The sequence below is a fragment of the Cordyceps militaris genome, assembly GCF_000225605.1.
Source record: "Cordyceps militaris CM01 unplaced genomic scaffold CCM_S00005, whole genome shotgun sequence".
NCBI lineage: Eukaryota > Fungi > Ascomycota > Sordariomycetes > Hypocreales > Cordycipitaceae > Cordyceps > Cordyceps militaris.
In genome coordinates, this window is record NW_006271973.1 from 330,717 (window position 1) to 342,967 (window position 12,251).

At 55.3% G+C, this 12,251-nt stretch overlaps 5 protein-coding genes across 5 annotated transcripts; 3 read left to right on the forward strand and 2 right to left on the reverse strand.

Moving 5' to 3' along the window:
- Nucleotides 1-97: 97 nt before the first annotated feature.
- Nucleotides 98-3,839, forward strand: CCM_06502 (nonsense-mediated mRNA decay protein (Nmd5), putative; the record flags this gene model as incomplete). The annotated part of the gene is made up of 8 exons (XM_006671643.1): nt 98-187; nt 426-504; nt 566-1,032; nt 1,086-1,270; nt 1,324-3,233; nt 3,284-3,468; nt 3,520-3,643; nt 3,691-3,839. The coding sequence occupies 8 exons, from the start codon at nt 98-100 to the stop codon at nt 3,837-3,839; spliced, it is 3,189 nt and encodes a 1,062-aa protein (XP_006671706.1).
- A 463-nt stretch (nt 3,840-4,302) lies between these two features.
- CCM_06503 (PEX11 domain protein) lies at nt 4,303-5,154 on the reverse strand (the record flags this gene model as incomplete). The annotated part of the gene is made up of 3 exons (XM_006671644.1): nt 4,303-4,641; nt 4,712-4,866; nt 4,926-5,154. The coding sequence occupies 3 exons, from the start codon at nt 5,152-5,154 to the stop codon at nt 4,303-4,305; spliced, it is 723 nt and encodes a 240-aa protein (XP_006671707.1).
- A 1,674-nt stretch (nt 5,155-6,828) lies between these two features.
- On the forward strand, nt 6,829-8,407 carry CCM_06504 (IMP-specific 5'-nucleotidase 1; the record flags this gene model as incomplete). Its single annotated transcript, XM_006671645.1, has 4 exons — nt 6,829-6,853; nt 6,957-7,148; nt 7,212-7,517; nt 7,569-8,407. 4 exons carry the CDS (start codon nt 6,829-6,831, stop codon nt 8,405-8,407), a joined length of 1,362 nt encoding a protein of 453 aa, XP_006671708.1.
- Nucleotides 8,408-8,911: 504 nt separating this feature from the next.
- CCM_06505 (uncharacterized protein) lies at nt 8,912-9,157 on the reverse strand (the record flags this gene model as incomplete). The annotated part of the gene is made up of 1 exon (XM_006671646.1): nt 8,912-9,157. The coding sequence occupies one exon, from the start codon at nt 9,155-9,157 to the stop codon at nt 8,912-8,914; it is 246 nt and encodes an 81-aa protein (XP_006671709.1).
- Nucleotides 9,158-9,563: 406 nt separating this feature from the next.
- Nucleotides 9,564-11,801, forward strand: CCM_06506 (MFS transporter, putative; the record flags this gene model as incomplete). Its single annotated transcript, XM_006671647.1, has 4 exons — nt 9,564-9,780; nt 9,875-11,108; nt 11,160-11,429; nt 11,519-11,801. The coding sequence occupies 4 exons, from the start codon at nt 9,564-9,566 to the stop codon at nt 11,799-11,801; spliced, it is 2,004 nt and encodes a 667-aa protein (XP_006671710.1).
- Nucleotides 11,802-12,251: the final 450 nt, after the last annotated feature.

Below are 12,251 nucleotides of genomic sequence, written 5' to 3' on the forward strand. Positions count from 1 at the left end.
CCCCTCTAACCACCCCAAGGAACGCAACGCAAAGCATCAAAAGTGCCCTCCTCCAAAACATCCAAATCACCACAAGCCCGCTCCCAGATACGTCGCCATGGACACTGCCGCCATCAGGGGCTTGCTCGCCGCGAGTCTGCTTCCCGATGCGGACAACAGACGTCATGCTGAGCTTCAACTCAAGCAGGTATGCGCGCTCCGGACTGCCCTATCCCCCCCATCCCATCTGTCCGTCCCCTTGACCGTCTTGTGTTTTTTTGGCTGGCCTTTTTGCCCCAACGATGCGCCCCCTTTGCATATCGTCCACCACCAGACCGTTTTGAGCCCAAAGACCTGCGCGACTGCTGTACTTCGAGTCATGTGAATCGTGGCATCGTCCCCCGATAAATATACTCTGATATTCATACTAATTTCACTGCGCATAGATCGAAGAAGAGGTCGGCTTCCTCGTCTGCCTCCTCGACATCCTCGAGGCGGAACAAGATGCTAGTGTGCGTCTATCCAGTATGTTTCGCCAGACATGCCCTTGATTCGCCTATTCTACCCTCTTCTCACACATCTCTAGCAATCATCTATCTCAAGAACCGCGTCAATCGATCATGGTACACCACCGAGCCCGTCGCCGCCGGCAAATTGATACCCGATGAGGAAAAGGATCGCATTCGAGACCGCCTCGTCCCTCTGCTCGCCACCTCCGAACCCCTCGTCCGCCAACAGCTCATCCCCGTCATCCAGCGCGTCCTCCAGGCCGATTTCCCCAACCGGTGGCCCAGCTTTATGAACTTCACCTCGGAGCTCCTCAACACCAACAATACCTCCTCCGTCCTCGCCGGCCTCCAGTGCTTGCTCGCCATCTGCCGTGCGTTCCGCTTCAAGTCCACCAATAGCGAAGACAGACAGCATTTTGACGGCATCGTCGATGCCAGCTTCCCCCGCCTGCTAGCCATTTGCAACGAGCTTGTCAACCAGGAGAGCGACGAGGCTGGTGAGATGCTTCACCTGGCCCTCAAGACGTACAAGCACGCGACATGGGTATGCATCTCCTTAGCATGCCAACACCCCGCCCCTTCTCTGACCCTTTCTAGCTCGAGCTCGCACCCGCCCTCCGCGTTCCCGAAACCAACATTGCCTGGTGCACCGTTTTCCTCCAGACAGTTGCCAAGGCTGCTCCTGCTAGCGCCATGCACGAGGAACCAACCGAGCGCGAACTTCATCACTGGTGGAAGGCCAAGAAATGGGCTTACTTTAACTTGAACCGTTTGTTTATTCGGTATGCTATAGTTGCTATGTTCCCCCCCTCGCCCCTCTGCTAATCGCTCCTAGACACGGCAACCCCGCGGTCCCAGGCAAGGAGAGCGACGCCATTGCCTTTGCAAAGAACTTCATCGCCAACATTGCCCCCGAGATCCTCAAGCATTACCTCCACGAGATTGAGAAGTGGGTGGCCAAGACCTCCTGGCTTAGCCGACCCTGTCTTTCCTACACTCTCATCTTCCTCGACGAGGCTGTCGGCCCCAAGGAGATGTGGCCGCACCTCAAGCCGCACCTGACAAACCTCGTCACCCACTTCGTCTTCCCTGTCCTTTGCCTGACCGAAGACGATCTCGAGAAATTCGAAGAAGAACCCGAAGAGTACCTGCATCGGAAACTCACGTACTTTGAGGAAGCCTCCGCCCCTGACGTGGCCGCAACCAACTTCCTTGTCAACCTCACCAAGCAGCGCCGCAAGGAGACCTTTGAGATTCTCAAATTTGTCAACGCTGTCGTCAACGAGTACGAGGAAGCTGCTCCCGAAGCCAAGAATCACGTCGCCAAAGAAGGTGCCCTGCGCATGATAGGCACTCTTGCTCCCGTCATTCTCGGCAAAAAGAGCCCCATCGCCGACCAGATTGAATACTTCCTCGTCCGATACGTCTTCCCCGACTTCAAGAGCCCCCAGGGTTACCTCCGTGCCCGTGCTTGCGATACCATTGAAAAGTTTGAGCAGCTCGACTTCCAGAATCAGAACAACCTGCTCACCATTTATCGCCACATCCTCGACGGCATGGCTGATGAAGCCCTCCCCGTTCGTATCACCGCTGCTCTCGCTCTGCAGCCCCTCATCCGCCACGACGTTATTCGCCAGCATATGAAGCAGAGCATTCCCACCATCATGCAACAACTCTTGAAGCTCGCCAACGAGGCCGATATCGATGCGCTCGCCAATGTCATGGAGGACTTTGTCGAGGTCTTTGCCACTGAATTGACTCCATTTGCTGTTGCTCTGTGCGAACAACTCAGAGACACATATCTGCGAATTGTTCGCGAGCTCCTTGAGAAGGAAAGCAGGGCTGGCGAGGATGACGAACTATACATTGCCTACGATGATAAGAGCATCACTGCTCTCGGCGTACTGCAGACTATTGGAACCCTTGTTCTGACTCTTGAAAGCACCCCCGATGTTCTTCTCCACATTGAGGCTGTCCTCATGCCTGTCATTAAGGTGACTCTCGAGAACAAGCTCTACGGTATGTTTCCCACGATGGATTCCAAAACCCACACTAACTTGGCAGACCTGTACAACGAGGCTTTCGAAATCATTGACAGCTGCACCTTTACTGCCAAGGCCATCTCCCCTAACATGTGGCAAGCCTTTGAGCTCATTCATACAACCTTCAAGTCTGGTGCCGAATTCTACCTCGAAGATATGCTACCTGCTCTAGACAACTTTGTCCAGTATGGTGCCCCACAGCTGGCCCAGAAACCCGAATACGTCCGGGCTCTCTATGAGATGGTCTCGGACATGTTCACTGATCCACGCCAGGGTGGTGTTGAGAGAATATGCGCCTGCAAATTGGCCGAGGCTCTCATGCTCAGTCTTCACGGAAACATTGACCAGTACATTGAGGGCTTCATTTCCATGGCCATGACCGTCCTGTCTGCTCAACCTGACGTCAAGCCCAAGAGCTATAAGATTTACCTTGTTGAGATGATCATCAACTGCATCCACTATAACCCTCTTCTCAGCCTCCAGATTCTCGAGGCCAAAGGCTGGACAAACCGCTTCTTCAGCCTGTGGTTCGGCAGCATGTCTTCCTTCAGCCGTGTTCACGACAAGAAGCTCTGCATTGTCGCCATTTCGGCCCTTCTCAATCTTAACCACGAGCAGGTTCCTCCAAGTGTTGCTGTTGGCTGGCCGCGTCTGCTTCAGGGCATCACGGAGCTCTTCCGCACTTTACCCGCCGCTCTCAAAAGTACGTATGCTTAGATGCATAATTTAATTACTATACTAATATTCTAGCAGATCGTGAAGAAGCTCTCCGCGATGACCCCTATTTCTCTACCAACTATACCTATGATGATGACGACGAGTGGGATGAGGACGAATCCAAGTGGGAGGCCGAGGAAGAGGCAGAGCCAGTCGTCGAGGAAGAGGCAGCCGAGGCCAAGGAGGAGAGCAATGCCTATCTCGAATTTCTGCACGGCGAAGTAAGAAGCAAATGGATCATGCATTGATGTCGAATTCGCTAACATTTTCAGGCCCAAAAGTTTAGCCGTGCTATCGACGACGATGAGGAGGATGAGCTCAGAGAAGATAGCGTCCTGCTCGAGTCGCCACTCGACAAGGTTGAGCCTTACCAGCTCTTCCGAGGCACACTTCTGAGTAAGTCATTCTAGAAATCTTCTTACTGTGTATGCTAACAATTCCAGAAATGCAACAAGAGCAACCCGAGTTCTATAGTAGCCTCGCTGGTCAGCTGTCGCCAGAGGACCAAAGCGTGCTTCAGAGCATTATCGCCAAGGCCGAGACGATTGCCGCACAACAAGCACAGCAGCCACCCAATGGGGGTGCCAACTAGGCCTAATGAGCATTTTAATACAGCGAGGAATCACGGGGGGCCAGGCACGCGCGTCGTTTTGTTGCGGCAGGCGGGCTCTGGTGATGAGCACAAGAGCAAGTGGTGGACAGCATCAAGATACCTAAGACCGGCGAGGATTATAGGTGTTTCGGACACATGATTCGACCGTTCGGGAAACGAATTCTTTATATATAGTAGTAGGTAGTGACACTGGGTGGGTGACAATTGGTTCGCTCGTGGCACGTGTAGGGTCCAGTTCGAACGACTTTGCGGGCATCTGCCAGTGTGGGTGGGACAATGTCTAGAAGATGTGAGCAAGAAGAAAAAGAATAATGATTTATTTTGTTTAATCGTCTATCGTATGGTCATTGATGTGTCTACTGATTGATCCAATGTGCTACGGGTGGATTCTAGTCATATTCGTGGATGAAGACGTCAACATAAAGTCGGCATCAAGCCGGCATCAAGCCTGGTCTCGTTGTGCTTTTTCCCAGACATCTCTCCACACGAGAATCGTGCTCACCGTCATGAGGCAACCAATGGTCACGTCGTCGAGCGCAACCCAGCCGATAAAGGACGCGGGCAGGGTGAGATCGAGCGCGTCAATGACGAGGCGTCTGAGCGGCGGCGGTGGCGGGGAAGCGAGTTTCTGCTTGTCGGTTCTGGTGCTGCCGGAGAAGAGGCCAGCACGCTGGATGACGGTGCGGATGATGGAGGCGAGGATGGCGTAGAACCAAAACTTGTTGGCCTCGACGAGGACGGGTCTGTACCAGGGCACGACGTGAATCTTCATGTCGTGGAGCTGACAGCAAATATTCAAGTCAGAGTCGGAACTGGTAGCGAAAGGAAAGGAACGAGGGAGAGGGGGATACCATGGTCAGGTTCTCGAGGGCAAAGTACAGCAGCAGACAGCTCCATTCCAGCAGGTCGAGCGTCTTGTACGCCAGCGACCTGTACTCTTTCATACTACAGTCTAGTACATTGTGTATACAGTCGAGCAGGACAAAAAATCTCAGATATCGTCTGGCTATGTCATTTTCGTTGTCATTAGCATGGGCATTCCATCATGGAGATGACGGGGCGTACCGAGATCAAGCTGCGCCGAGGCAATGAAGCTGCGCGTGGCCAGCACCTCGTCGGTGGCCTTGGCGGAGATGATGACGAAGCCTTGCAGGAGGCGCAGTGTGAGGTCCAGGCCGGTGGTGGTGCCGAGGAACTTGCAGGTTTGTTGGAGGGGGGACGACCGCGGGGCGGCGGCGGCAGCGGCGGTGGTGGTGCGCCGCCGCAACTGTGCTCTGGGCTTGGGCTTGGCCATTGCAAAACGATGGGTCTCGTGGATGAACTCTTCGGCACGGCCAAGGAGGAAAGGAGATGTAAGCTTGGATAATGGGAAGGGGGGGACAAAGGGTTATGGGATGGGTGGTGGGTAGAGAGAGAGGTATGAGAAATGGTGAGGTCGGTGAGCAGCCCGAGCAAGCGACCGAAGACCGGGCGGAGTAGGCGCCGGAGGTACCGCTGCGGTGAGTCGGGCGATATTGTTGCGCACAACCGCGCATAATTTTATTGTGCGAATTAACGTATACACCGCCATCAGAATGGAATCTCATCAGACTTTGATTTGAATTATATATTGGCCTAGATTGTACATTTGATGCTGGAACCGACACTGTTAGCATCACAAGCACCGAGGTAATGGTCGCTGCAGAAGCTACAACAACCATAATAGGTCATTTAAATACAGCCAAATTTCGGCGAAGGAAATCTTTCGACGCCCATTTGCCCTCCCCCCCTTTTTTTCAGCGAAACACTTATTGCAAGGTAGTCCGTCACACTCCATCGTCTCATGTCAATCACCCCCTGTGTAAGCCCAGCTGACCCTCACCAAGATGCTGCGGAGTAGTGTGCCAAGACGATTGTGTCATGTAAGCTGCCAAAATCAATATTACAAGACGGGCTCTCTCGTGCGGGGCGTCCCTGTTTATGATGGCATCACAAGGCTGAGAGCTGAATGACAACCATGGGCGTGTGGAGCGGAGAAAGTAAGCAGAATCTGGGGAAGAATGGCATGATGGATGGTCTGATAGACACACACCCCTGGACTATTGTTGAAGTTCCGTCGCCAAGAGTTTGTTTTCTCTATACCCGGGAGGACTTTACAATCTTGAACTGTTTGGTTGTATTTAGCGGAAATGACTATTTAGAGTGGAGGGTGTCTCGGGGCGGGGCCGCGTTGAGGTCTGCTTGTTATAGCAATGAGAAGAGGATGAAAACATCTTGCTACATTGCATTGCTCGTGACACTTTACGCAACCCATTCCTTCAAAGAACCATCATGTACTGCAGTGCCAAGAACTCTGCGGTAGTAACAAGTCGTACCAAGCCGCCGAAAAACAAGGAGCGAAGCAATCGAATGGATCGAATGTCCTACTGTCCGTTTCGAACCGTTTTAACCGTTTTGTGCGATATCCATCGCTTGATTGGCTGATATGCACGTCTGCAGGCAGCACCTCGGAGCTGGCCGCAGCACACAAAGGACCCAGGATCGACCATGGCGTCGCTGCATCGGCAGCCTGCACAATGTATCATATCACCACACAAACGAGCCAAGACTGACGTGTTAGTACAAAATCTTGGATTTTTTCCCCTTGGGATTTGATTCTCTGATGAATACAGCTGGTGAGCAAGTCTTGTCAAGGTCTCGGCGCCCTCCGCCTCGGACCAATCGAGTGGGGCACGTGATGATTTTGGCGGGCCGTTGAACGGCCATCAACTCAACTGTTCAACAGAAGCAAGACACCTGGATCTACTTGCACCTTTTCTATACTCTGGTGTATTTGGAGAGTCTTTCTGCTCACACATAATCGAGTCTGTCGCCAGCCATCGTCGAAGGCGGAACAAAGCAGAAGAGAGCTAACTAGCATCCGTCAAACGCTTGACCCCGCCAACCTCATCTCAGCCATCACTTCACCCGGCGGTGAGCCAGAGGAACCATGACGACCCGATACCGCGTGGAATGTAAGTAATCCTCTTTGATACTAACATCGTGTATTCTGGTGCCTTGTGCATTCTCTCCTCCCCCAGACCGTATTGGTCCGCACACCTCGCTGACCGCTTCCAGATGCGCTCAAGACGCACCGCCGAGACCAGTTCATCGAATGGGTCAAAGGCCTCCTCGCCGTGCCGTTTGTTCTCTACTCGCAGCCCACCGGCGTCGTCGGCGACGGCACCAGCATCGCCAAAATGTCTGAGGAGGCGCATCGCCGCTACGCCGAAATCATGGGCGACGTCGAGGTCATGATTGACGATCACAGTAAGCGGGACAAACACCCCCCACTCACCACCACCACCCCAACCGGGACTGACGTCTGTGTAGTTTCCCGTCAAAACCTAGACTCTCCGATCCCGTCCAAGCTCGGGATGCTGGTCCCAACGGCCGGGCCCTTCTTCACTCGCCTTCCACTAGAGGCGGCCTTCAAGTACCAGGACCGCAAGCGCTATATTTCTTGCCGCCGCTACGTCGCGCCCTCGTTCAACGACGTCCGCCTCGTTCTCAACTCGGCCCAGATCATGGCCGTTACCAACGGCACTCTACAGCTCGCCACGTTTGATGGTGATGTCACGCTCTACGAGGACGGCCAAAACCTGGAGCCTAGCAGTCCGATTGTGCCTCGTCTGATGCGTACGTGAACCGCAAATACCTCTTCAATTACAGAGACTGACCATGTTGCAGACCTGCTCCGCAACAATATCAAAATCGGCATCGTCACCGCCGCCGGCTACACGACGGCCGACGGCTACTACGGGCGCCTGCACGGTCTTCTCGAGACCATTGCCGCGTCGACCGAGCTCAACCCGGTGCAGAAGCAGAACCTCGTCATCATGGGCGGCGAGGCCAACTACCTATTTGAGTACTCGCAGTCGTCCCCGCACCGCCTCGCCCCCGTGCCGCGCGCGCAGTGGCTCACGCCGGAAATGGCCACCTGGTCCGAGGCCGACATCACGGCGCTGCTCGACGTCGCCGAGACGGCCCTGCGCGACTGCCTGCGCTCCATGAACCTACCCGCGCGGCTCATCCGCAAGGACCGCGCCGTCGGCATCATCCCGGACCCGCCGCACGTGCAGATTGCCCGCGAGAGCCTCGAGGAGACGGTCCTGGTCGTGCAGCGCATCCTGGAGATTAGCAGCCTGGGTCTGCGCGCCCAGGCCCAGGCGGCGGCCGCGAGCAAGGTTGTTGGGAGTAATGGTGGTAGCGCGGCGCGGTCGGACAAGAAACCTGCCGGCGTGCCGTTTTGCGCCTTCAACGGCGGCCGCGACGTGTTTGTCGACATTGGCGACAAGTCGTGGGGCGTAGCCGTGTGTCAGCAGTGGTTCGGGCGGCGCGATGCCGGCGCCGGCGCGGCGTCCATCAAGGGCGAGAACACGCTCCACGTCGGCGACCAGTTCCTCAGCGCCGGCAGCAACGACTTCAAGGCACGCAGCGTGGGCACCACGGCGTGGATCGCAAGTCCCTCGGAGACGGTCGAGCTACTGGACGAGCTGGCGGACCTGACGCAGAAGAAGCTGGAATGATGGGGGCTGAGGTATGCCAGGGACGAAGATGCATTTCAACGAGTTCAATACTAGCATATTTCTTTCACCATGTACAACACAACAAGCTCAATTTTTTTTCTTTTTTTTTTCTTTTTTTCTTTCTGATTCTCCTCTTTTCATGATGCGTAGTCTTGCGAACTCCTCTTGCACTTTGTCAACAGCTGCTACCTTTCCCCTTCTTCTTCTTCACGTAGGTACAGGTTGTCATTCTGGGTTGGCAGCTTCTTCTGCTCATGTAGGTACAGGTTGTCATTGTTGGTCTTCTGCTCACGTAGGTCGGGTCGTCATTGTTGGTTGGCAGATCAGACTTTGGCTAGCCACACGCCTCGTCAGCAGTTGCGCTCTCTTCCTCGCTTTCACAACCTCTTTTCGCGTCCGTCTTACTTTTGAGCTCGCCCTGCCTGCCAGAATTGATTCAAGGATCCGCCGCGGGGTACGTCGACGGAGCCGGGGCCCTCTCGCCCCGCGCCGCCAGTGCGGAGCTCATCCCGGGGGCGCCCTCTTCATCTCGGTCTTGCGGTCCTGGCTGGGGTCGACTGCGGCCGTGGTGCCGATAGCATCCCTGAAGAGTTCCACGTCTCTACTGTTACGGGCCTTGCTGCCGGGCCTTTTGTGCGACGCCGCGTCGGACGCATGCCGCGGCGGAGGCGTGCTGCTCGTGGTGTAGTAGGCGGCCCCGAGAGCGCCGGCGCCAGTGACGGCGAGCATGATCTTGTTAGCAGCTGCCATTGTTTTTGATTGGGATTCGGTATACAATATTGAGAAAAAAAGACTTGAAGATGGAAGAATAGAAGAAAAGTGAGCCAGTTCCTCGGGCCTGACGGGGCTATAACGGGGGAGTTTACATTTCTTCAGTCAAAAGTGGTCACGCGACAACATTTTCGATGACATCGTACGCCGACGCACTATAAAAGCAACAAACAATAAAACAGCAGCCGCCACTGCAGAAAGACCTATACAGTGTGTGTGCAACGACTCAGACGCCTCTTGCCGCTAGAATTCACTGACGCAGCGCTGACATAACCACGTTAAACTTTAATATGGAAACCAGCGAAGAAGACTTTTTTCTCCTCGGCATCTACCCTTATTCCTGGTGTTTTGTTCACCAAATTCTGTCCTTTCTGCATGCGATACTATGTCCCTGGTGCAGCATCTGACGGTGGAGGATGTGTTTGAGTGCGACATTGCCGCCGACGACGACAGCGTCGATGACGCCGACAATCACCAGCCGCGCGCGTCGTGGCGGCGCATGAGTTTTGATGCGTTTGCGCCGGTGCGGCCGCACTTTGACCTCGCCGAGGACAAGCAGCACCGCGAGGCCGCCTACAAGGCGTCGACTCTGCGGCGTATCCGTACGAATCCTCTCCTCCTTCTCCTCTCCCCTCTTTGCAGCCAGCCATTCATCCCCCAAACCGGCGCGAAACAAGAAGCTAATATGAAACACAGTCCAGGTCTCGCTGGCCGTGACCTTTTGCTTCCTCGCATCAGGCATCGTGTTTGGCTTCGCCTCGATCAAGCCGATTCTCGTGGCCGAAGGCGTCTACAGCGAGTTTTGTACCAACACCGCGGGTCGGCGACACCGCGGGCAGCACCCACCATGCGCGGAGCAAGAGATGCGACTGAATTTACTCTTTGTCGTCGCCTCGGTTACAACCAACACATCGAGCCTATTCGCCGGCTACACGCTCGACCGCTTCGGTCGGCGGTGGTGCGCCACGGCCGCCGCCGGCTTCCTCGCCATGGGTGCGCTGCTGATGGCCTCGCACGGCGTCGTACCGCCCCAGCTCGACGGCTACCTGCTCGGACACGTCTTTCTCAGCCTCGGCGGCACTTTTCTCTTCCTACCAAGCTTCCAGCTCTCCAACGCATTTCCGCAGCACGCCGGGCTTGTCGTGGCGCTCATCACCTGCGCCTTTGACGCCTCGTCGGCCGTCTTTTACCTGTACCGGCTCGTCTGGGACGCCACCGGGCTGCGGCTCTCGCCATTTTTTCTCGGGTACCTCGGCGTCCCCGCCGCTATTGTCCTCGCTGAATGGACCGTCATGCCCAAGCAGCGCTACCACACCCTGCCCGAGCTCGAGTGGAAGATAACCACGGTGCAGGAGGAAGACGATGTGGACGACTCCTCGGATGAGGAGATTTCCGACACGCACTCGCTGCTGCGCGTGCGCAGCGACCGCGCGGAGCAGAGACGTGACAAGCTCGACCGCATCGAGGAGCTTGCTGGGGATGCCGCCGCGCGCCGCGATCGTTTGCGGCAGCAGGACGCCGCGCGGCAGCAGCCGAGCGACGCCGTTTGGGGCTTGCTGCACGGGCGGCCGGTGCGGGCACAGATGGCGACGCCGTTCTTCGCACTTTTGCTCTGCGTGACGGCGTTTCAGATGCTGCGGATGAACTTTTTTATTGCCACGATTGGCTCGCAGTACCGGTACATGCTCGGGGCGGACGGCGAGGCGCGGGTTGCGGGCTTCTTCAACGCGGCGCTGCCAGTCGGCGGCGTGGCGGCGACGCCGCTCATTGCGCTGCTGCTGAATCGATGCAGCGTCGCGACGGTGCTGGCTGTCATGACGGCGTATGTGGCGCTGATGGGCGTGCTCAACTGCTTCGCATCGGTGGCGGCGGGCATGGCGACGGTGGTGGTATTTGTGACGTTTCGGCCGTTTTACTACTCTGCCGTTTCGTAAGTGACGAGTGCTCAAGATAGACAGACCTCATTGCTAACGTATTCTAGGTATACTGCCTCCAAGATCTTTGGGTTCGCCACGTTTGGTCGAGTATACGGGACGGTGATTTGCGTGTCGGGTGTCTTGAACCTTGTTCAGCCCGCGCTGGAAAGCTGGCTGAGCGTGCAACTGCAGGGGAACCCGCTGGTGTTGAATATTGCGCTGGGCATTGTTGGCACCGTCCTGGCGGCAATGTTTACTGCCTATGTCAAATGGCAAAGTGTCCCGAAGCGCAGGAATGTGGTCGATTCAAACGGCCATTCCAACCGAGGGGCGCTGTATGGGACAGTAACATGATGGACTGTCCATCATTATCCTTAGATTACCCTTAGATACCCTTAGACTCAATGATGATTATATTACACAGATGGGCGATTCGCGCGGCTGAATATCCAGGGACGCCAGGTTGTGCCATGTCCAACAGCAGCTCTCACAGCGACGAGTACCGTCCGGCGATGCGGTGTCCAGAACTCGGTCTTGTTCCGCAGGTCAGGATGTGGGTGCAGAGGAATATGCGTACGCCGGAAATCTCCCGCCAACCCTCCTTTATCGAGTTACATTCACACTCTGGCGCCATGGTTAGGCAGGGCGGCTGGGAGGGTACGCGCGCGCCTGAGGGCGGAGCGGCAAGGAACAAAGAAGAAGTGTAAGACGGACTTTTCTCCCACGCTACGTCCAGGCCCCTGTGTTCCCTTTTTTTCTTTGTTTTTTCCTTGTATATACTCGTACTTGCCATTATGTCTACCTTCTGATGCGCAATACTCTCTCCCTCATCTCGGGGTTTGTTTGTGGGAGTACCAACGACAAGTCAAGCGCGTAGAATAGCGACAAGAAAATAGACCACAGAGTCAAGAAGCGGTTTGAATGATTTTTTTTTTGAATTCAAGTTGATGTGAGGCTATTTCCCCGGGTCGCAAGCAACTATGCCGACGGGGCTGGACGGGCCAGCTCGATACCCGAGCCAAAAAAAGAAGAGAAAAGAAAGAACATTGAACGATGCATTGAGCGATAGCGGCGACAGTAAAGCTTCCAAGTTGCAGAGAAGAAACAATAAAAAAAACCAACCAGAAAAAAAAACACAGACGACAGACGACAGACGA